The 23,767-nt window shown below is 42.7% G+C and overlaps 1 protein-coding gene across 3 annotated transcripts in view; it reads right to left on the bottom strand.

Moving 5' to 3' along the window:
• SCN3B (sodium voltage-gated channel beta subunit 3) overlaps positions 1-21,019 on the bottom strand; it is a 30,420-nt gene extending 9,401 nt beyond the window's left edge. For 2 of the 3 annotated variants that reach the window (XM_081037384.1, XM_081037385.1), the window contains exons 1-4: positions 19,899-20,769; positions 13,693-13,856; positions 11,159-11,384; positions 6,496-6,634 (exon numbers count right to left, since the gene is read on the bottom strand). In XM_081037384.1, coding sequence (XP_080893510.1) covers positions 6,496-6,634; positions 11,159-11,384; positions 13,693-13,856; positions 19,899-19,953 — 584 coding nt within the window. In that variant the 5' untranslated portion in view covers positions 19,954-20,769. Of the gene's footprint in view, positions 1-6,495; positions 6,635-11,158; positions 11,385-13,692; positions 13,857-19,898; positions 20,770-20,906 lie in introns of those variants that run through there. The other variant, XM_081037386.1, reaches the window with a different exon arrangement.
• Positions 21,020-23,767: the final 2,748 nt, after the last annotated feature.

Raw genomic sequence — 23,767 nt, 5'->3', positions numbered from 1 at the left:
CTGGGAATTCCAGGCAGCTTGGTAGTTGAGAGCAAATAGAGAAGTAGAAAAGAGGTTCCAGGGTTGGGTGTGATTTAGAGAGGGAAGGTAGAGAAAAGCCAGGTTGGACTCGTTTCATGTGCTAATGAGTCACCACCATCAATCAATGTTGGCCAGGAAAAGTTGCCTCTTTAAATCCCCTGGAGGGGGCCAGATAAAGGAAGCCACAAGACCTTAACCTGGAGATGGACCCTGCCTCAATTTACAGTGAACTTGGCAATGTCACTTGCCCTCATTTAACTGCAATGTCTTTTTCTTCTTCTCCTCCTCCTGCTCTTTTTGGCCAGTATTTGATGTTGTCACTAATTTTTTAAATTTTATTTGTTTATTTTTATTCCTATACCCCCAACCTTGGCAACCATCAACTTGTTCTCTATACCTATAGGTCTGTTTCTGTTTTTTTGTGTGTTTGTTTATTCATCTGTCTGTTTAGAATTTTTATTTCTTCCTTGTTCAGTCTTGGAAGGTTATATACTAGAAATGTATCCTTTTCTTCTAGATTGTCGAATTTGTTAGCATATAATTTTTCTTAGTATTCTATCACAATTCTTTGTATGTGGTGTTGGTTGTAACATCTCTTTCATTTCTGAGTTTGTTAGTGCTCTCTTTTTTTCTTGATGAGTTTGGCTAAAGGTTTGTTGATTTTCTTTATCTTTTCAAAGATCCAGCTCTTGGTTTTATTGCTCTTTTCTATTGTTTTTTTTAAATTTGTATTTCATTTATTTCTGTTCTGATCTTAACTACTTCCTCCTGTTTATTTTGGGTTCTGTTTGTTCTTCTTTTTTCTAGTTCTTTTATGTGTAATGTTAGTCGCTTATTTGGAATTTTTCTTCTTTCTTGAGTTAGGCATGTATAGCTATGAATTTTCCTGTCAGAACTGCTTTTGCTGCATCCCAGAAATTTTGAAAAGTTGTGTTTTCATTGGTTTCAAGACAGTCTTTTATTTCCTCTTTAATTTCCTCTTTGATCCATTGTTTGTTTAGTAGCATGTTATTTAGTCTCCTCTTATTCATGGGGTTTGGTTTGGTTTATTTGTTTGTTTCAGTTTTCTTCCTGTAGTTGACTTCTAGTTTCATATCGTGTCTGGGAAAAAATGCTCGATATGATTTCAATATTCTTGAATTAGTGAGGCTTGTTTTGCTGGCAAATACCCATGTGCACTTGAGAAAATTATGTCTTCTGTAGTTTTTGGATGAAAGGTTCTAAAACTCTTTATTAAGATAATTATCTAATGTGACATTTAAGGCCATTTCTGTTTTAATTTTCTGTCTGGATGATCTATTCATTGATGTGAGTGGGGTATTAAAATCCCTTATTATATTGCTGTGGATTTCTCCCTTTATGAGTATTAATAATTGCTTTATATATTTAGGTGTTCCTATGTCCTGTGTTGGGTGTGTAGATATTTTACAATTGCACATCCTCTTCTTGAATTGACCCCTTTGTAATTATGTAATGTCCTTCTTGTTTTACATTTTTTTGTTTTAAAGTCCATTTTGTCTATATAAATATTGCTTCCTCAGCTTTCTTTTCATTTCTATTTGCATGGAATGTCTTTTTCCATCCCTTCGCTTTCAGTCTGTATGTGTCTTTTGATTTGAAAGACAGCATATAGATGGGTCATGTTTTTCAATCCATTCACCCAACCTATGTCTTTTTATTGGAGCAGTTAATCTGTTTACCATATGTTTACAGTAATTATGGATAAGTATGGACTTATTGCCATTTTTTTCATTGGTTTTTGGTTGTTTTTATAGTTTTCCTCTGTTCCTTTCTTCTTCTTTTGCTCTCTTCCTTGTGTTCTGCTGGTTTTCTTTAGCATTTTGTTGGAGTTTCTTTGTCTTCATTCTTTGCATATCTGTTAGGTTTTGGGTTTGTAGTTACCATGAGGTTTATGTATATCATTCTGTATCTATAGCAGTCTATTTAAAGCTGATAGGCATTTCAGTTGGAATATATTATATAAGGACTGCATTTTTACTCCCCTCTCCATGCTTTATGTTATTGATGTCATGTTTTAGATCTTTTGTGTTATGTATCTCCTAACAATTTATTGTTGTTTGAGTTGAGTTTGATACTTTTTTCTCTTGACCTTACTTGCAGCTTTCTAAATATCTAATTTGCTGTATTTATTAAACATTTGTCTTTACCTGTGAAATTTTTCCTTTCTCATATATATATATTTTTAAAGATTTTATTGGGGAAGGGGAACAGGACTTTATTGGGGAACAGTGTGTTCTTGCAGGACTTTTCTTTTCCCAAGTCAAGTTGTTGCCTTTCAATCTTAGTTGTAGAGGGAGCAGCTCAGCTCCAGGTCCAGTTGCCATTGCTAGTTGCAGGGGGTGCAGCTCACCATCCCTTGTGGGACTCAAGGAATAGAACTGGCAACCTTGTGGTTAAGAGCCCGCGCTCCAACCAACTGAGCCATCAGGGAGGCAGCTCAGCTCAAGGTTCCATGTTCAATCTTAGTTGCAGAGGGCAGAGCCCACCATCTCTTGAGGGACTCGAGGAGTTGAACCAGCAACCTTGTGGTTGAGAGCCCACTGGCCCATGTGGGAATCGAACCGTCAGCCTTCGGAATTAGGAGCACGAAGCTCCAACCGCCTGAACCACCGGCCGGGCCCTTCATATTTTTCTTATTTCTGGTTATGGCCTTTCTCTTTCTGCTTAAAAAAGACCCTTTTACATTTCTTGTAAAGTTGACTTAATGGTGATGACCTCCTTTAGTTTTTGCCGATCTGGGAAACTCTTTCTCTCTCCTTCAATTCTAAATGCTAGCCTTGCAAGGTAAATTATTCTAAGTCATAGGTTCCTTTCTTTCAAAGATGTCCTGCCACTTTTTCCTGGCCTGTAAAGTTGCTCCTGAGAAATCCTATAATAGTCTTATGGGGGTTTCCTTTATATGTAACTTGCTGTTTCCCTCTTGCTTCATTCAAGATTTCCTTTTTATCTTTAACTTTTGCCATTTTAATTACAATATGCCTTGGTGTGGGTATCTTTGGGTTCATCTTGTTTGGAACTCTCTCTGCTTCATGGACCTGGATATCTATTTGTTTCCCAAGTTAGGAAAGTTTCCAGCCATTAATTCATTAAATAGTGTTTCTGTTCCTTTCTCTCTTGCTTTTCCTTCTGCGATTCCTATAATGTGAATGTTGAGTGCTTGATGTTATCCCAGAGGTTCTTTAAACTAGCCTTATTTTTTTTTAATCTTTTCTTTTTGCAATTCCAGTTGGTTGATTTCCACTAGTCTTCCAGGTCTCTGACCCATTTTTCTGTATTAGATAATCTGCTGTTGATTCCTTCTAAAGTATTTTTCATTTCAGTTATTGTATTCTTCAGCTCTGCTTGGTTCATTATTATAGTTTCTAACCTTTTGTTGTTCTTCCTAAATTCTTCTATTCTACTCTCAATTTAATGAGCATCTTTATGAGCATTTCTTTGAATTCTTTATCAGGCAAATCACTTATCACTGTTTCTTTAAGGTTTCTTTCTAGGAATTTTTCTTACTCCTTCATTTGAGATTTATTCTTCTATCTTATCATTTTATTTGACTTCCTATGTATGTTTATATGAATTAGACAAAATAGCTCTCTCGCCAAGTCTTGAAAAGGTGGCATTGTGTAGAAACGACCTCTGTGTAAAGTATGTATGCAAGGAGATATTGGCAAGCCATTGCAAGCCAAGAGGGTCCTTAAAGTGTCTGGGGCACTAGCCTACCAAGCCAGAGTGGCTCTGGGAGGGGAGGCCAGGTGCATGTAGTAATATCATATTGATCCTACTTGCTTCCTTTGTTTGGAGCCAAAATGGGATCACATGATATGTCCAAGAATGCACTGCAGCAGCCTTGCAGATACACCAGAGGGCCTAGATAGAGCCCCTGACCACCCTACAGAGATGTAAGGGGACATAAACAATGATGTTCACAGGGACCTCTAACCCCAGAGAATTCCTGTAGTCCCGACAGAGCTCCCGTGGCTCCCCAGCCTTCTCTATACAGTCTCTCTCTTGTTTATTTTACAGAAAGTGGTCTTATGCAGAAGCAACCTCTTTCTAAGCTTTATGTGCTAGGTGGTTTTTGGAAACCAGCTGGAGCCAGGCAGGGCTTATGCAGTCTGAGGTATCAGGTTGCTGTGCTGGAATGGGTCCCCAAAGGAAGGCCATATGCTTGTGGTGAGGCCCTATTGCTCCTGCTTGCTCCCTTTGTCCAGAGGCAAAGGGGTTGTCCTGGCTGGAAATGCTGCGGTGATTTTGCAGGCAGGCCAAAGCACCCAAATCTAAAGTCAGGCCAAAGCACCTGACCATCCAAAGGAAGTGGAGGGGAGCATAAACAATGGCACCCACTCACTGTCTCCTCTGGCCCAGAGGATTCCTACAGCACCAAGAGGGCTCCCATGGTTTCTCAGCCTTCTCTATTTTGTCTCTTTCTCTTGTATGTTATTCAGACGCTGGTCTTTCAGCCCTCAGTTGTCTCACAGGAGTAATTGTTCCCTATATATGTGTATATTTGTGTACGTTCATGGGAGGGGGCCAGTTCAGTGTCCTGCTACACTGCCTTTTCTATATAGTCATCTTGCACCTCTCAACTGTATTTTCTAGTTCCAATTTTTTTTATTTGTACTCAAATTTGTCTATTGTTTTTTATTATCAACTTACTCTACTCTTATTCTCTTGGACCCCTTTTATTTCTTTAACTCTTTTAAACTTCTATATTCTATTAGGTCCTTCTTGTGTCTAAAGTTCCTGCGATTTAATCCTGCCATTTGTTAATCTCTTGCTCATGCTGAATTGTTTCTTCCAGTGTCTTAGTTTTTTTGTTGTTGTTGTTTTTTTGTTTATATTTATGTATTTTATTTTAATTTATTAGTTTCAGGTGTACAAGACGAGGTAATACTTAGATGTTCATCATTTCTATCCCTCACACTGTGAACCCCCCGCCCCCCATCCACTCAGTGTCTTAGTTTTGAATCAGATTATGAAGTGATGCAGCGTTGCTCTATCTGGCGAATCCTGTTCAACCTCAACTGAAGGTGGGTCCCTTCACAGTGGTTTTTCATTTGCTTCTACATGGTTATCACTGGTTGGGGATTCATGGATTCATTTTTTTTTTTATGATTGAATTTCTCAGCGTAGAGGTTCCTGGATCATGTGGATAGTACAAATTTAAATCCCAAATATTATGAAAGCTGCCTTGTGGTTACTAATTCTCAAGAATCTTTTACGTTTCTACTTGGAATCAGGCCAAGACGGATAAGTTTCCTTGGCTTTTTCTTGGTCTGGTGGACTGATGATTTTCTGATCTTCGTGTGAGCTGTAGCCCTCTGATTTCCTGGGGGTCTCAGTTCCAATTCTGTTTCTGTGCAGCAGCCGTTGTAGCCCCTTTCAGCCCAAGCCTGAAAATTTCCTCTCCAAGTTAGACATTTTCTATCCAAATGGGGGCACTTCCTGTCCAAGCATTAAAATCCAAGCACCTAAGTTACCACAAATGCGAGCCTCTCCCAGCACAGCTATTCTTTCTATCCTCATATCTGGTCAGTTGTAATGTTTTTCTTCCCTAAGATCATAGATACTACGCGAATTATGCTTTATTTTATCAAACATTTCTAGGTAGTAATATGTATGCCAGGAGATATTGGCAAGCCATTGCAAGCCTAAGATCATAGATACTACGCGAATTATGCTTTATTTTATCAAACATTTCTAGGTAGTAATAGCCTACGTTTTATAGGTTCTTACCTCAACAAAATTGCTAGTTTTATAAATCTGTAAGGGTTCTTTTTCTAACTTTCCTCTCCCCCAAATTACAGGCCAGCATGGTCTCTTAAACCCTCAGCCCCCATCATTACTCACGTGTGCTCACCCCTCAGTGACTAGGGCCTTGGCACAAATGGCCAAGGTATAGTCCGGACATTGGAGAATGAGGGCCCGTACTCTGGGTATTTAATCGCTACCAAGCTCCAAGGGAAGAACATGTTGCCTGGAGCTAATAAAGGACAGTGCCCAGGTTGCCTGATGCGCTCCACAGTGTACAGCAAACAGCTGTGACAGAAAAAGCATGGACAGTACGAATGGAGAACCTAAATGTCAGCCTCCCCTCTTATTATCTGTGTAGCCTTAGCAAGCCACTTAATTTCTGTGAGCCTGTTCCAGCATCTATAAAATGGTCATAATAATGCTAATTGCATGGGATTGTGGTGGCAGCTGATGGGCCTTATGTTTAACAGCATAGGCCAAGAGTTAGTCAGCTTGAATTGAAACCTTGCTTTCCCTATTATAATGGCCTTAGGCATCCTCTCCTAGGCTCAGTTTTCTAATCTGTAAAATGGATATATTGATGCTGACACCTCAAAGGTTGTTGTGAGGGAAATGGAGGATTATATAAATTGCTTAGCGCCTGATGTGTGAGAACGAGCACTTTGACGCTGTTCGCTATCATTACTTTGGCGTCTTTGGACTCACGCGTTTTCTTGGGCTGCCTCTTCGGCCTTTGAGACCTTCCTGTAGCAATATATCATCTCAACGAGCAGCCACAAGGTGAGGAAGACCAGGAGGATGTACATCATGATTTCTGAGACCACAGAGGTGAAGTCCTCTCCAGCTGCAGGGGGAGAATGATGCTCAGTGTGTGCATGTCCAACAAGCCCAGAGCTGTCATTGGGGGTCGGGTTATATGAGGCCTATTTTTAAGTATGGCTTAAACAGGCATTGGGTCTAAAGGAACTCAGGAAAATATCAAAATAATTTAATACCCTCTGACTGTCTTGTCTGTCAGCTTTCTCAGTAACTTGGAGGGAGGGATGAGGGAGAATGATGGATCGTAGAAGAAGTAGTAGTAGAGCAGTGGAAGGAATCCTGGAGTCAAGTGGTATATATATATATATATATATATATGTGTGTGTGTGTGTGTGTGTGTGTGTGTGTGTGTGTGTGTAGATGTAGATGTAGATGTAGATGGTGAGGTCCCAATTTTGCTACTTACTAGTGTGTGAATAGTCCTTTCCCTTATTTGAGACTCAGTTTCTTAATTTGCAAAGTGAGGATTAATAATTTACACCATTATATTACCTAATGTATTTAAGAATATCTTCTGAGATATAAAAGTCTATGCAGATATAAGAAACATGTCTTAGTTCAACCTCCTATGTCCTCTGAGCTTAGGGTGGCCGAGGGTGGTATCTCTAGGGAGAGAGCATTGGAAAACGTGTACAGGGCCAGTGCACTCAGCCCACCCAGTGATATGTGTATGTTCTCTACAAGTCTGGGTTAGGAACGAGGGCTTTCCCAGCTCCTAAACCCAAACAGAAATGAGTATTGAAGGATTCCATGTATTAACCAGATTGTCTTCAGAGTTCTACATCTGAAACACAGATCTGATCCTACCATTTCCCTGTTTAAAACCTTTCAGCGTTTCATACTGACCCCAGAATAATGCCCAGTCTCTATTATAATATGGCATGCAAAGCCATGTGCAATCCACCCTTTCTCACTTCACTTCCATTTGATTGACCCGCAAAACTTCTTATACACATCATGGTTTTTTGAAATCTGGGAACATTTCTTCTTCCTCTTCCCTCTTCCTAGATTATATCTCACACCCCACTTCTACCTCTGTCCCAACATTCCCTCCTGCTTTTCAGTCTCCTGTTCATTCTTCTAGACTCCACTGAACCCCCCTCCTTTGTAAGACCTTCCTCAACTTCTCATACAGAGTTATTCATATTCTTTTCCATGCACTTTTTTCATCCATCCATGATAACACTTCTCAGGTTGTCCTGTGATGTGTTTATCTCTCCTGTCTACTGACTGTGCACTTACTGAGGACGTATCTTATTTATTTTTGAATGATCAGCCTGTTGTCTAATCCTAGAATATATGAAGTACTCCATAAGTATTTGTTGAATGGATGAATATAAATAAATATTGATCTTCTTTGTTTCATGACCAAATAAGAATGAGAATTAAAACTTTATTCACGGCAAATGTGGAAGGAATGTTGCAGCTGCCTCTTTCCTTGCCAGCTCCCACCAGCAATTAGATTCATGGTCCTTGGTTATTAATAGGGCCCAAGTCACACTCAAGGCCTTGCTCATTAAAAGCATAGCATGGCCAGCCATGACCTTTAACTCAGAGAAGCAGTCTAAGGGCTCTAGGATCATCCAGGTTTCTTTACTGGAACTGGAGATCATAGACACAGCCTGAGGTACAGGAGAACGCCGTACATATCAAATGTCTTCTTATGGGCTTGCTATGGCTGATTGGTGATATGCTCAGCTTAAGGCGCTCTTTTTAAATGCAGTAACTCAGAAGTAACACAACAGGAAGCTGTCCTCAGTATTTTTAGTCACCTCTAAATGAAGGCGCCTCAGATTTCTGTCTTAGAGCCAGGAGGTGGGAGCTTAAACTAGGATAAGTCCAGCTTAAACAGAGAGAGCCAGGGAGATTCCCGGGGACCGCAGGAAGGAAGAAGTGGTGGGGTGTGCCTTGGTAGACTATTTAGCTTTGAACATGTGAGAGCAGTGAGCATCTGGAGGTGGGTGGAGGGCTGCCAAGGGATCACAGAGGGGAAAAGAAAGAAAGAAAAAGTGGCAGGGAATAGGATGGTGGGAGAAGGAAAAGATGCAGTGGAAATACAGCTAGTCTGATAAGCAAAAGATCTGGATTGTAGTTCTGCTTGTGGAGGTAATTTGCTTCATATCTCTAGGAAAGCCCCGCACTCTTCCAGAGTTCTGTTCTCCCAGCCACAAAATAAGAGGCGTCAGAGCTGCACCCTCCAATCATCTGAGAAACATTTTAACTTCTGTATCCCAGACTGCACCCCAATCTACTGAACTTGCACCTGTAAGAGTCGTACAGAAGCATTTATACTGAAGGAAAGCCCCTCAGGTGAATCTGATGCCTGCTCTTTGTTCAGAACCCCTGGATTAAACAGGAGCCAAGATTATTTCCTGCCCTGACATCCTGAGAAGCACTGTGTCTCTAACAAATTTATTTTCCTGCTGTTTTACCCAAGCCTCGCTCTGGTGCCTGGCAGGCAGACTGACTCAACTTTGCCACACTTTCTACTGGCTAGGGGAGGGTCTCAGGAGGCAAAAGCCTGAGACAGCAGGAAGAGGTGGGGACAAGAAGCACCATTCTGGTGTCTGGCAGTCACTCTGAGTTCCTAAGAGTGAACAGTAGAGGGCGCCAGGCTCCCTTTCCCCACGGGGACCTGTGTGTAAACAGAAGAGGATAATGGAACTTCTGAATAGAAAAAACCTAAGAGAGCTTCCAGTCCAACACCTTCATTTTACACAGGGGGAGATAGGCTCACAGAGGGGAAGTGGCCCATTGAGTCTAGATTCAAGTGGTCTGAGAGTCATTCTGCACTTTCAGAATGGACCTACCTTCTGTTTCAGTCCTGTTGTTTAAATCATGACATCTCTTACTCTGTTACTTGCTCTCAAGTTTGCTTCATAAATTTTATCACAAAGCATGATAAAAAATAAATAAACTTGTGTCCTGGAAGCCAGGACCCTTTCTAGGAAGAGGCCTATCTTAACTCTGACCTCTTCTTTCTTTCGTGCCCCGTACGGTTTGCCTGTTTGCCATCATGCATTTTGATGCCGCGGCAAATGCTAAGAGTGTGCTGTGAATAGACGGTTGGAGACGACCAGGTGACACGGAGTCATCATCTCGCCTGGGTGAGAAAACACACAGGGAGATGCGCATACCACTCTCCTGGTATGTGAAGGCACATTCGCAGGGCGAGGAGCCACAGTTCCCTGAGGCCCTTGAAAGCAGAACAAGTACAGTGTATGAAAACACTCTTAAGTTCACCCTCAAATCTCCGGATTTGACTGCAACGCTTGCGTCAGGTTGCTGAAAGGACTTCCCACCCTAACAAGGAACTGTCTGTGGGAAATCTGAAGATTTTAAATTAAACATTTCCCCTTCTCCCAACTGAAATGAGCTTATGTGATAATAGATGCCACAGATGGGGAAGGGGAGCTTTTTTAGGCTGAGGAAGCCAGCTTTATCTCTGTTTAGTGTACTTCACAGTGCATTCCCCAGTGAATGCAGCTTGTTGCCCATGTTTCTTTCTACTAGGTTGTTTCGTGTAACCAGAAGTTATCCTGCTTTAGTGGTCAACTCAAAGCAGACATCTTTTGTTTTGTTTTGTTTTAACACCCTGGATCCCTTCTGTTTGGGCTGTCTTCAGTATCTCCTGATTCCATTCTCTTGTTCATACTAGTTACTCTCTTGCCTAATTTTATAACACTTTTTCTCCCACCTCTCTTGACCATTTATGTTTGTATTCTATTCCCTATCCTTAATCCATTTTTACCTCCTAGTTTTGATCTCTAGTAGATATTGATGGTTCTGCTTCCCCCTTTCCCTTATATCATAAGCATATTAGTCTATATACGTGTTCTTGCTAAATATGTAGGAGCATGGTGATGGTTATGTGAACAGTAGATCAAGGGCATGACTAACTCAATAAAAGGTGGATATGGACACGCATGTGGACAGGGGTTGCTTATGTGATTATTATGGAGGAAGACAACACTGTCAAACTTTGGTTTAGAGCAATCGTTCTCAAAGTGTGGTCCCCAGAAGCATCAGCACCTCTTGGCAATTTGCTAGGCATGTAAATTCCCAGCTTCCACCTATAGAATCAGAAAGGCTATGTTTTAAGAAAAGTTGCAGGAGATTTTGAGGCTTGCTGAAGTTTCAGCACCACTGATTTAGAGGTATGTATGACTTACAGACAGGGAAATAGATTTCTCTGAGCCCACTGAGTCAACTGAGTCCACTGAGTCAACACAGGCCAGAGAAGAAAGTGTAGCTGATTTGGCAACTTCAGGCTTCCTGGAGGCTGTCCTCCTTCTCTAGGAATGAGAGCCAAGGGACCAGAAAGGGGTCATTCTATTATCATCGTCAAGTCTTTCTGCTTTGAGCTAAGACACAGAGAGGCAAGCAAGTTGGGCAATTTGCAGGAAGCTGGCCACTAAAGGAAGACAAGTCAATAATGACATTTTTAAATATCAGCACTCCAAAATACATGGGTTTTTGCACTCTACAAGAATCTCCTCACTTGTGTGAAAACAAACTGTTCTCCCTCCCCCAAGTGCCCCAGTCTCACCCTCCTCGGTGACTCGAAGGGGGATTAGCCGTGTGGTCTTCACAAAGGGGCGATGTGCCTCAAATTCAAACTCCCGGGACACGTTGCAGGTATAGAGGCCGGAATCATTCAGGGTGACATTGAGCACAGTGATGGACACATCCTGCAAGTCCTTGCTTCCATTCCACTGGAGGCGTCCCTGGAAAGGGCTCTCCACCTCCTGGTGACCATTCCGATACTCATAGATCTGCAGGTAGAGAAGCAGAGGGTAGGGCCACAGAGAAGATAGGGTAGGAGAGCCGAGATGGGGAAACACAGAGAAAAGGAACAGAGCTGTGCAAACACAAGGAGGAAAGGAGACAATGTTACAAGAGCTCCAGAATACGGGGGTGGGATAAGGAGTCTCAGAGGAAGGAGTGGGGAGAGCAAAGGCAGGGAAACATGAGCAAAGGCAGACAGGTATCAGGATATATGAATACAGCAAGGAAAGAGAGCAAAGGAAGGTGAGTGAAGCATACAACAGACCAGGAGGGAGAAATTGCGAGAAAGAAAGGAAATAGAAAGAATAAGAGAAAGTGTAAAATATGCCACGGGGGCAGCCAGTGAGAGAACAAGGTGTAGAGGCCAAGAGAGGCAGTCTCATTAGTCATGAAAACATCAGAAAGCCCTGGCCTCAAACTTGACACTGTGAGCTGGTCCACACTGAAAGGATGTGGGCAGTCTGGGCCAGGCCACAGGAGGGAGATCCAGGATGCTAAAATGTCACAGATGAACAGAGAGCTACCAACTGATATGCACACATTAGGTCTTTTGCTTTGGGCTGTATTATAATGGCAATCTGGTCTCTCAAAGTCTTTTCTCAAACACTTCCATCTTCTGACACACCTTTTTCTTTTTTTTTTCTGTACAGCTGTGCTATCTCTTCTAGTCTCTACTTTCCCCTTGTGGCTACTTACATTAACATTTGAATTACTAGAAATTAAATAAAGTTTACCTAGTTGCCACACTGCAAGTGTTTAATAGCCACATGTGGGTAATGGCAACTGTATAGGATAAAACGAATATGGAACATCTTCCAGTTTCACAAAATTTCTATTAGCATTACTCTGTATTTCCAGCAAAATTTTTAAAGTTTCTTTTCCCCTTCTGAGCCTCCTTCCCTTCACTTTGGGCAAGCCGGGAAGCAGATTGGGCAGCTGACACATGACCAGGTCTGAGTCCCAGTGGGGTCTTTGCATTTGGCTAAGACATCAGGGCTCCTGAAATCTGGGAACTGGCCTCAGTCATGGTCAATCCTGAGCTAGGAAGTCTACTGGTCCCACTTCTGGCCCCTGATTGGAGCAAACCTACATCAGAACGGTACATACAGCCTAGAGTTAGAAATGAGTTCAACTTTAGGAAAGCTAGATAAAGGAGCAAGTGAATCTCAATTTCACCCTGCTGTTGTCTCCATTAAAAGTCTTGTGGAGGAGAAACTTGACTCCAGGAATGTGAGAGGTCATGCAGTGAAAAAGGGCTTTGTATCTGCTGTCAGACAACCTATTTCAAATCTAAGCTCTCTTACTACCTTAACTTCTTTGAGCCCCAGTTGCCTCTCTAGCAAACACTTATATAATCCTTCCTATATTCTAGAACTATTCTAGACGAATTAAAAATTAAAGCTCATGATTCCTGGTAACAACTCTATGATGTAGCTATGGTTTACATCCCCATTTCAGAGATGAGTAAACTGAGTCACTGAGAGGTGAAGTAATTTGTCCAAGGACACACAGACCTAACACGTTGTGGAGTTAAGAATCAAACCCAGGCATCCTGTCTCCAGAGACAGGGAAATTGTGAATAATGGCAATCCCCAAGGTAGCATTCAAAGTATACAACAACCATTTGGCACTGGCACCAATCAATCAGAACTCACGTTGGCCATGGCACAGGAGTCACCCTGCTCTGTCAGGCACCATCCTTTAGTTTCAAGATCATGGGGAGGGGTCCTAATGGGGGGGGATGGTGGTGGGGCCACTCAGGAAGTTTGGCCCAGCAAGTATCCACTATAGAACTATTTAAATATTTTACCCACTGATGTGGCTGTACTGGGTGTGCCAGTTGAATATCAGCCTTTGTCATCCCTGTCATTCTTATTTCACTGGGATTGTGAGTGTTAAATGAGCTAACCTATGTTATCTTATATAATGATGCTTAGTGTTATTTCCATTTTTCTACTAATTTAATCCATCCAATAGGATGGTATAGAAGATTAAATGAAAATATGTGCAAAGTGCCTAGTCAGGTGGCTAGCACACAGTAGGCTTTAAATACTATTTTCTCTCTCTACCTTCCCCTGCTAGTAACCAGGAATGCTTGCAGCTGGCCAAGTGCCCTTCCTTTCACAGAGGGTGAAATAAACTAAGGCTGTCAGTTATCTGCTGAGTTGCTGTCAGTGCTTTGAAGAGAAAGAGCCACTGTTTGTCAGATCATTATTCTCCAGACTCTCAGGAGCCAGGCATACAACACAGAGGCCAGCAAAAAAGAAAAAGGCCAGAGTCAGCAGTCAGACATACAAGGAAATCTTTACCGCCCTCGGGCCTGTAGAACCATTCCACCACTGTGGAGGCCTCCACCTCCTCCCTCTTCATGCAGGAGATGCAGCGTAGCTTCATAGGGTTGCCCTGAACAGCCTCTGTCTCCGAGGGCACTTCCACACACACAGGGAAGCAGACACTGACTGGAGAGAGGCCGGGTGACAGGGAAGGAACAGAAGGTGTTCGGAAGGGGTACCAGGAGAGAGGCATTGGGGAACAAGGAGAAAAGGGGAAGAGACACAGAAGGAAGGATCATAAGACAAATTGTAAAACAGAATGTATGTGTATATATACCTTTACCTGCACTTCCCAAGTATACATGCTCACAACAGGCAAGGAGTGGGAACTAAGAGGCATGGGTGACCCAGAAGTGATTGTATGCCATCACAGAAGCAGTGGGGATGCAGTGCAACACATATCTGAGCCCTGCCCCCAAAGACATCGAGTCTGGGTGGGAGACAGGGCATGCATGCATCCATCCATTGACCATCCATGCACCCCTTCATTCAACCATCATCACCGAAATCTACTCTATGCCAGGCTTGATGCTAGGCTGAGATACAAAGGTGAACAAAACACTAACCATGCCCTAAAGACATTTATAGTCTAACAGGGAACACATATTCCTAAGTTTCATTAAACCAGTCCACCATGAGTGACATACTAGTAACCAATTTGTTCCCAGAGGAGGGGCAATTATTCCTGGTTGGGCTGGGGAAAGAGGAAGACAAGGATGGTGAGACTTGAGGTAGAAAAGTAGAGAGGACTCATGTTGTGAAGACCTCTGTGTGTCCTTCACACTGTGAGGGGTCAAATGTTTTAAAGCCATGGAGAGATGTAATTATACCTGTGTTTTAAGAAAAATGTAGGTAATTCTGATGCATGGTTGCAGAGCGGGCAGCAATGAGGAAAACGGTGAGCTGACCAGTAGGCTGGAGCAGTGCTTTACACAGAGAAGTAGACAGAAATAAATTTAAAAATCTAGAAAGAAGTCAAACAGGGACACATTGCATGGCACACGGAGGTCTACACTTATACTTCCTGCTCTCTGGAAACTCATGGGCCATTAAAACAGGCAAGACTACAAATTTAGAATGGCTGCCAACAAAGCAAGTGCAAATGTGGGCCTCATGAACAGATGCCCAATGTGCAGAATGAGGTAAAAACAGTTCCTCTGCACTGTTCAGAATAAATATAGATCATTATGATCAGCTCAGGGTGTCAAGTTTTACAAAAGGAAGTTGTTCAGTGAGTGCATGCCCAGAGGGGAACAAGATGGAGAAGGTCTGGGGTCAAAGTCTGGCAAGGAACAAATGGGAGGACTAGGGGTGCTTAGCTTGGACACAGAACTTATCTGTCTTCAAATAATTGAAGGCTGGCCTGTGGAAGAGAAAATAGATTCTGTTCAAAAGTTCTAAGAAGTTAAGTTTAGCTCAATTAAGAAAAAAATAATTTTCTGGTGCTGAAGCTGTTCAAGTAAGCAAAAAACTATGTGGTAATAGAGTTTACACTTCATTGCATGGTAGATTCAAAAGTGAGGTGACCACCAAGGATTCATGTATCAGGACCCATTTTCAGAATATGATGAGTTAGAGTCTTGATTATAGACCTGGTTTTAAAAAAAAAAAGAAAGGAAAAAGGAGGTGTGGTCTATGCAAAAGTTTGGGAGTGGATAGAGATGCAGAGAGTGTGTACTCATATTTAATGAGATATGGTAAAGAGGAATTAGTTCAATTACGATGACTTCAAAAGCCGAATAGGAAAATTTACCAAGGAATGTACAGTCACAATTATAGAGACAGGATAAAGATGGTATTTGGCAATTAAAGGCCTGGGTCTGATCTACTATTTAACCTCTCTGAGACTCATTTATTCACCAACAAAATGCTGAAAATATCTATCTAATAGGTTGTCATGAAAATTCTATGGAATATTTTATATAAATATCACTTGTTAATGTTATTTTAAAATACCATTAATTTGTTCACTATTCAGCATATATATACTGAGTGCTTACTGTGTGCCAGGCACTGAGAATACAACAGGGAACAACACAGAAACCATCCCTACTCTCATGGAGCCGACATTCCATTGGAAAGAAAGAGAAAATAAGCAACATTAAATTGTAACAAGTGCTATGATAAAAAAATAAAACAGTCAAGGAGATAGAGAGTGCATGGGATTGTCAAATACAGCCACACTGAGAAGGGGACAGCCAGCAGGCACTGAAGGACAGAAATGAGGGAGCAAGTTATATGAATATCTGTGTGAAGGTGTGCCAAACAGAGGAAACAGCAACTCAAGGATCCTAGCGTGGGAGTGTGTCTGTTGAAAGCAAAGAGCACAGAAAGTATAGGGAACAAAGTAAGAATAAAAGGAGACAAAGTAGGGGACAGAAAGCCAGGGCCAGATCACAGAGTTTCTGTAGGCCATGATTAGAACTTCGGCTTTTGCTTCATATGACATGGGGAGCCCTGGAGGGTTCTGAGTAGGATGACATGATCTGATTTACATAAAATTACATGGTCTGACTGCTATGTTGAGAATAAATTGAGGAGATGAGGAAGGACAAGAGTGGAAGCAAAAAAAATCAGTTAAGAGGATGGTACAGTGATCAGACTAAGAAATGTTCAGTGGTTTTGCTTAGATGAAGGTAGTAGTAGAGCTCTTGTGGTTTGAAAAGGAATAATTTGCTAGATTAACACCCTTGAATAGGTAAGAGGTGATGTGCTCTAGTGAGCAAGTAGATGAGTTGGTCTTAAACAGGAGCACTGTTGTTAGTTCATTTATAGTTAAAGGAAGGAGGGGGGAATATATAGGGTCAGGATGGTGGATATAGCATGACGGCCTCTCTTTTTCCTGAATTACCCCTGAGATAATAATAATCCCACATATCATCAGAGAGCAAGCCCCACTGATTCCCTTCTCCTGGCCAAAGTCCAGTTTCAAGGCATGGGAACTCTGTTTGCTTGAGAGGTGAAGGCTATTATTTCTCTACCCCATGAGTCTCCACTACTGCCTCTCTCTCTATGCAATCCTTTACATAGCCAAGAAAAGGCTATATATATGTTAGGTGTTCAACCCATATTGCTGACTATAAATAATAAACTCCTGGAATAATCTGGGGCAAATCATTTGACCTTTGGTCTCCTCTTTAATTTCCATAATAATAATAAAGAAACTTTTGAGAATGAAGAACACATTACTGATGATTATGCTTAGCTAAGAAATAGCATTAATCTATTATGAGGTGGATAGTAATGTGTATTAAACTAACTCCTCTAATAACCCCCAATTTTTCTCTTCTTTGGGCATTGCTATATTGCTCCTCATGAGCTTGCTCTAGAATGTTCTCCTTTGCATTGAGATAATAAAGGCTTTGATTAGAATGTAAATACTTTCCAAAATGGGTAATAAATGAAGTTATTTGTAGATATTAATATCCCGTAATGACTGTCAGATTAGCCAGTCACTTAGCAGAACCTTGAAAGAATAGGATGCAAAATGGGTTACTGGGGGAAAGAGGAAAACATTCCCCAACAGCGGACATCTGGGAGAGTAGACGTGGAAAGGAAGAGCAGAGATGGCACCAAGAGCTGAAGGATGGTGAGGCCCTAGAAAAGGCAATGGCATGAGGGAGGGGAGAAAGAGGGGCTCAGAGAAAAGATGAGAGGATAGATGTCCACCGGGGAAGCCTACACAGGAGCACACGTGTTCATAAGAAGTCCTAGAACAAGCACTGGAAAACTCAAATCAGGAGATAAGAGTTCTCTAGCAAGTCATTTCCCCTCCCTGAGTTCATTTTCCCTTCTCTAAATTAGAAATAATACTACTTCTCCTGACTACCCCCTATTGATATGGAGACCAAAGAAGTAATGGATTGAAAATTGCTTTGTAAACTATAAAACACCAGACAAGTGTAGGGATTATTATTAGTAGTAGTAGTAGCAGTAGTACTAGTAGTGGTAGTATTGTTATTTGCATTTTTTAAAGGAAACAGGGAACTGTTTGAATATATACAAAAAAGATTCTTAGGAAAAGATCGTTTGTGTTCATATTTGCATCATGTGAAAAATCAACTTGGGAAGGGAGAGTGTATCTAAGCTAAGTGCTTTCCAATACTGAAATTACAAGCAAATAAAATGAAATTGCATTTGTGAAGCGACGCCCTTTCTCTTATATTTAATGACCAGGTTTCCTGAACCATCCCTCTTTCCCTTCTGCATCTTTCCAGTTTTGTGAAACAATGTTCAGGTTACAAATAAGCTGAATAAGCAAAGATGGGTGAAACGTGCACATTTCTTCAAAAGGCTTTTTTGAGGGGGGGCAGTGAGAATAGAGGGGGATGGGCACTCTGCCAGTTTTAGCAATATTCTGTAACTATTTCCCTACCACGCAGCTGTGGAGCTGAAAGGGATATTAGAGAGCCTCTGCACCAACTTCCAAACTTTACATAAGAGGAAACAGATACTCTAAAGGTTGTTACACAGCAAGCTAGTGGCAGAGCTAAGACTCCAATCCAAGCTTTGTAAAACCTAGTCAAATGTCCTTGGTCTGTAGTATGCTTTACCCATCCACTGGAATTCAGGCAGGAACCCTAAAAATTTAGATTGGGGTTTGGAAAGAAAAGCTTTACAAAAATCTCACTCAACCCTTCTCTACAACTTCATCTCCCATGCTTTACCCACGTTCTTTCTTATCCAGCCAGACTATCCTCTCCTAGGCCTCATATCCCTAGTCTTAGTCTCCCCTGAGAAAATCCCAGCCTTAAATCTTCAAGGAAGGTGAGATCGCTGGCAACCTATTATGTGTGCTTCATCTCCAGGTCTATTCTACTCTACTGGGGATGGATGGCAGTGAGCCTACTCTTGAGACTGGCGTTACTCTCCCTCCTCATTCTTCCCAGACTCTCATCATGCATTTTGTTCAATAGGAAGCTTGGCTCTGCTTCTGTGGTCTTATGCAAAATACAGATAATGCTGGCAGTAAGAGTTAGTCCTGGAGGTGATACAAGGCAAAGAGACAATTCCTATCAGCATAACTGGCACTGCACAGGAAGAATGAGTTTCATGTCAACCATGGGAGCATAATTTCACATGCCTAATTTCAATAAGGCAGGTGGGCACAATCACTTCTAATTATCCTGGTTATTGGTTTTTAGCATGGGGGACGGTAACTCAGATGACATAAAAGCAACATATCAACGGAAAAGCACCCATTTTTTTCCCTGAGGATCTAATCAGAGATGCCAAGGCAGAGATACTCAGCACTACACAACTACCTACACACAGGCACACAAGCACACCCCACTACATCCTCACCAATCCATTCAGATGCCCATACTAAGAGTCTCAGACACACACTAGAGCACACATTCAGACACTGAGGCACATATCGACCTACAGTGAAGCATTCTGTCAATAACATATTCAGATATTATTATGTAGTCTCATTAACTCTCTCTACACACGTGCAGGCACCCCACTCCAAGTCTATCCCTGACACCACTATGTTTTTCGCTTTACTGTTTCAAATGCAAGACTCCCTTATTGGAGAGATAAGGTCACCTCAGTCTCAAAGCAGAAAATCAAGAGTCTATTCATCTTTCGAGGCCAAAACCCAGCTCCCCAAACACAAAAGCGCCACGTTCATGAAAAAAAAAAAAGATGCAATTCTCAGGTGCCAATTTTGCTAACACGCAGAAGCAAATGACTGAAGCCTGTTTTCCTCCCATCCCTTATTAAAATTAAATAGATGGATCAACAACTAAAGAATTTCCACTCTCAAAATGCAGGCATCCATCTTATTTTAATATATAGAGATTAATGTGAATACCCAGTAAGGTCTCTAATTCACTCCTCGTTGAGAAATGTAACTGCACCAAGATTATTTATAATGACTGCATTCCCTTTTATCAAAGTGAAAAAATACTATGGAATAATCAGGAAGGAGGAGTGGAAGAACCACAGAGGGAGGTTCAGAAATAAAGCAGCAGGGGATGGGGGAGGAGGTTTCCAGTCTCAAAACCCCAGTTTTCATGGAACTCTTATGAATCTCCATGTCTGGCAGACATCACAGATGGAAGCCAACCAGGGCTCCTTTTTGTCACCAGCGACATCAATAAGTGTTCTTGTTAGCATTATTACTGTTATCTGCATCTTGCATGGCAGCGTGCTGGTACTTACCCCAGAAAATGAGCACGAGCGCAGCCAGGGAAAACAATCTGTTGAAAGCGGGCATCTTCTCCGGCAGGGCAGCTTCCGGGGTTAAACAGGAGATTCCCTTGGTCAAGAACTGCGCCCTCTCAGATACTTTCGAGGAAACCCTTCGGGACAAACTGCCCCAAGGGGGCGGTTTTCTGACGGAAGGAAGGGCCAGGCTCCGGCGACGGGGGGCTCTGCGGGATTTGGGAGCGGGGCTCGCGGTCCGCTCGAAGCCACCCTTGGAAGGCCGCCTCACTTCGAGGCAGCGGAGCAGCAGCCTGCGCGCCCTCCCAAGAGCTCGTCGCTGGGACCCCGCTCAGCACCACGGACAGCGCCCGCCCCGCCCGCCCCGGGACTTCCGACTCCAGGGGCTCCGCCGCTTTCCTGGTGTGCGCCTCGGTGCACCAGCTCGGAGTGAGGAGCGCGCTGGGTCTAGGCAGCGGGGCTGTCGGAGGGCTCCACGTTGATCCACCTCTCACTCCCTGAGGAACAGCTGAGCTCCGACCAGGATCCACCCAGACTCGGGGGCTCCGCTCTCATCCGCCCTGGCCGGCTTCTCTAGCTGGACGTGCCCAAACACCGAAGCCACCGGAGCCGTCGCAGCTACAGAATTCGTTCCACGACGGTGCCGTCCACACCCGCCCTCGGCTCCCCGGGGAAGCTTGGAAGGGCCGGGCAGGAGGCGGAAGCTCCTGTTTGATGGCGATCTCTGGGATGGGGTGGAGGGGAATGGAGGGTGGCCTCTTCCCGGGAGCGCGCCCCTGGATCGTGCCGGGGCCGACGCTGGGTGGCGGGTGACCAACTGCTCCCCTGCAGGTCCCCCTCACAGTGTGTGCTCAGTCAGCCTTGACATGCGCAGGCGGCTCTCCACCCCCACCGCCACCAAGGACCCACCCCCTGGTGCTCACACTCCCCACCCCCAAGCAGGCTGCCCCTCCCAGGGCAGAACCCAGAGCCGAGAGGGGGCGGAGCTCACAGCCGCGCGTTTACCTCCAGCCCCCTCGATCTCTTGGCTCGCAAGCTGTCTTCAGGTCTCTCTTTCACATCTCCACACCTCTCCCCAGCACGGGCACCTCCTCCCACCAATTCACACCCTCCAGGCAACTCCACTGCTGCTCGTGCACAGATATGTTGGCCTGTGGCTCCGGTAAGGGGAGGGCCAAATCTCTTCCAGGCAATGATGTCATATGCAGTGTACACTGCACTTGGCTCCAGGCTTCTCTCCCCCACCCCACCCCATCCCCTCCTTGTTCTCACAGTCTATCCTTTGTCTAGCCTTGATTAATTGGTTCCGGGCACACTGAATGCAGCAAGATAACCCCTGCTTAGAAGTGAGGTAGGGTGAGAAGCACCTGTTCCTCTGTTTCACCTCACCTAGTGAAATGATCCAAATGTCAGCTCAAGAGCAGTGCTGGGGGTTGGGGCAACTCCCTCTTGCTCTAATCATATTATTATTATTATTATTATTATTATTATTATTATTATTATTGTTATCGTTTAGTTTAAAAGCAGATAGATTGTGGTTTGGCTTCTTCCAAATATTAGCCACTCCCTTGTCTTAGCAGCTGTTTCAGCGTCCCCGCCCATCTCTGGAAGGGAAAACCTGAACCTTTAAATCCAGTTATAAACTAAGATTGACATAACAGATTAGGAATGTCTGGAATTGAAGTGAAAGATTAATACAAGCACCTACCCCCCCTTTCTCATTCCCTCCTGTTCCCTGTCCAAAAGGGGAAGCTTAACACTGATATTCCAAAAAAGAACGGCAAAGTAACAGCTGACTGTAAGTGAACCATTCGCAGGAAATTCTCATTCCTAACATATCACAAACCAACAGAATGTCTCCAAGATAGAATCTTCTTCTTGGGCAGGGAGCCCCTGAGACATAAACTGTATGTTGTTTTGAAGACCAGCCCCAAAGCACAGTGTGTTAGACTTGGATGAGAAGTTAAAGTTGATGTAATTCAATCTTCTTTCTAATTCAGGAATCCCCCTAGACTTTCCTGATGAACAGGCTTGACCTCTTTCAGTGGTGAGAGCTTACTCCTTCATATGTCAGTCCCTTCTATTGTTTAAGGAAGCGCTTCTCTATATTCAGTTAAATTCTGTACACTCCTTCTCCATTCTCAAACTCCATTAAATGGTCCTCAATCTATTTTCCTTAAAAGAACTATGCTTCCCCACACTTCACCCCAGACTTTTTTGTTTAGGGCTAAGCTTTCTAAGTTTCTTCTGGTGTATTTCCTAGTAGTTTCCAACACTTAATCACCCTGATCATTTTCTCAGGAGGATATTTAGTTTGTCAGCGTGATTCTCAAAGTAATATCCAGAACAGGAACTGATTGTTTGCTGCATGATGTGACCAGCATAAATCCAAGGGAATTAGGACCACACTTGCTTTGTTGGATATGTTTATTCAAATACATTTACAACCATATCTCACTCATGAATTTATAGTCAATTTTTAAATCCCTAAGAATTTTTCACTCGACCTGTTGCAGAGTCATTTTGTTCTTATACAGGGGATTTTGGAAAAATTGTTTGAAAATCTTCACTTATTGCTGTTAAAATTTGTTACTTTCAACTATCACTTTCATTGAATCCAGATTAAATCATCTAACATATTTGTTGTCCTTTCAATCTTAGTTGTGGAGGGCGCAGCTCAGCTCCAGGTCCAGTTGCCATTGCTAGTTGCAGGGGATGCAGCCCACCATCCCTTGCACAAGTCAAACCAGCAACTTTGTGGTTGACAACCAACTGAGCCGTCCGGGAGCTCAGCAGCAGCACAGCTCAAGGTGCTGTGTTCAATCTTAGTTGCAGGGGGCGGAGCCCACCATCCCTTGCGGGACTCGAGGAATTGAACCGGCAACCTTGTAGTTGAGAGCCCACTTGCCCATGTGGGAATCGAACCAGCAGAACGGTCAGAACCGGCAGCCTTTGGATTTCGGAGCTCTACTGCCTGAGCCACCAGGCCGGCCTTCTTTAGCTTTGTTTTGTCTCTAGGGTTGACAATCACGCTATCCTAACATAGATTTAAAAAAATAAGAGGAAAAAAAAAGGAATAGTTTTTAAGTATGATTTTAAAGACCACAGTCTAGCTTGAAGATTGACAAAGAACTACTAATTTTACTTCTTTAGTATGGTTGCCCAATCACAAATAAATAGCCAAACATACATCCCTATTTTCCATGTTTATAACATGACATATTCTGAAAATTTCAAAGAGTATATGTGAGAGGAATTACTTATAATGACTCAGAGGAAAGAAGTAAGATCAATGGTTAAATTTACATGGAAATAGATTTTCAGCAATGTATTTCAAACCATTCTAAAGTAAAATGAATTACCTTTGTTATGTTCAGGCAGTTGTCATACAAATAATTACTATGATGCTGTAGAAAAAACCCCACAACAAACCTATAGATTAGAAATTTGAAAGATTATTGATAAAATTCCAATCATTTTTGAGATTCTATTATTTTATTGAAAGGCTCATCCATATACACAGAATGACTGAGATATTTTCAGTCTGATAATTCTATCAACCATCACCACTACAACCCTATCACAACCAGCACCAACACCACAACCACCCCCATCACTACCACCACCACCACAACCACCACCACCACCACCACCACCTCAGCCACCATCACCACTACCTCAGTGAGAGTTTTACATAATTTCTTCTCATTTCTATTTGTGCTGATTCCTAATAATCACAATGTTTTTTCTAGGTATGTACCACCCCCATTTAAATAGTCACTTTGAGGATTTTACGTGAGGTTTTAGGAACAATATACTTGTGTTTCTTCTATTGAAAATAGGAGCATTTGGTCTTTTCAGTCTTC

The sequence above is a fragment of the Rhinolophus hipposideros genome (genome assembly GCF_964194185.1).
Source record: "Rhinolophus hipposideros genome assembly, chromosome: 24".
Classification (NCBI taxonomy): Eukaryota; Metazoa; Chordata; class Mammalia; order Chiroptera; family Rhinolophidae; genus Rhinolophus; species Rhinolophus hipposideros.
Note: the sequence above shows the minus strand (reverse complement) of the source record. Positions and strands in the feature narration are given on the sequence as shown.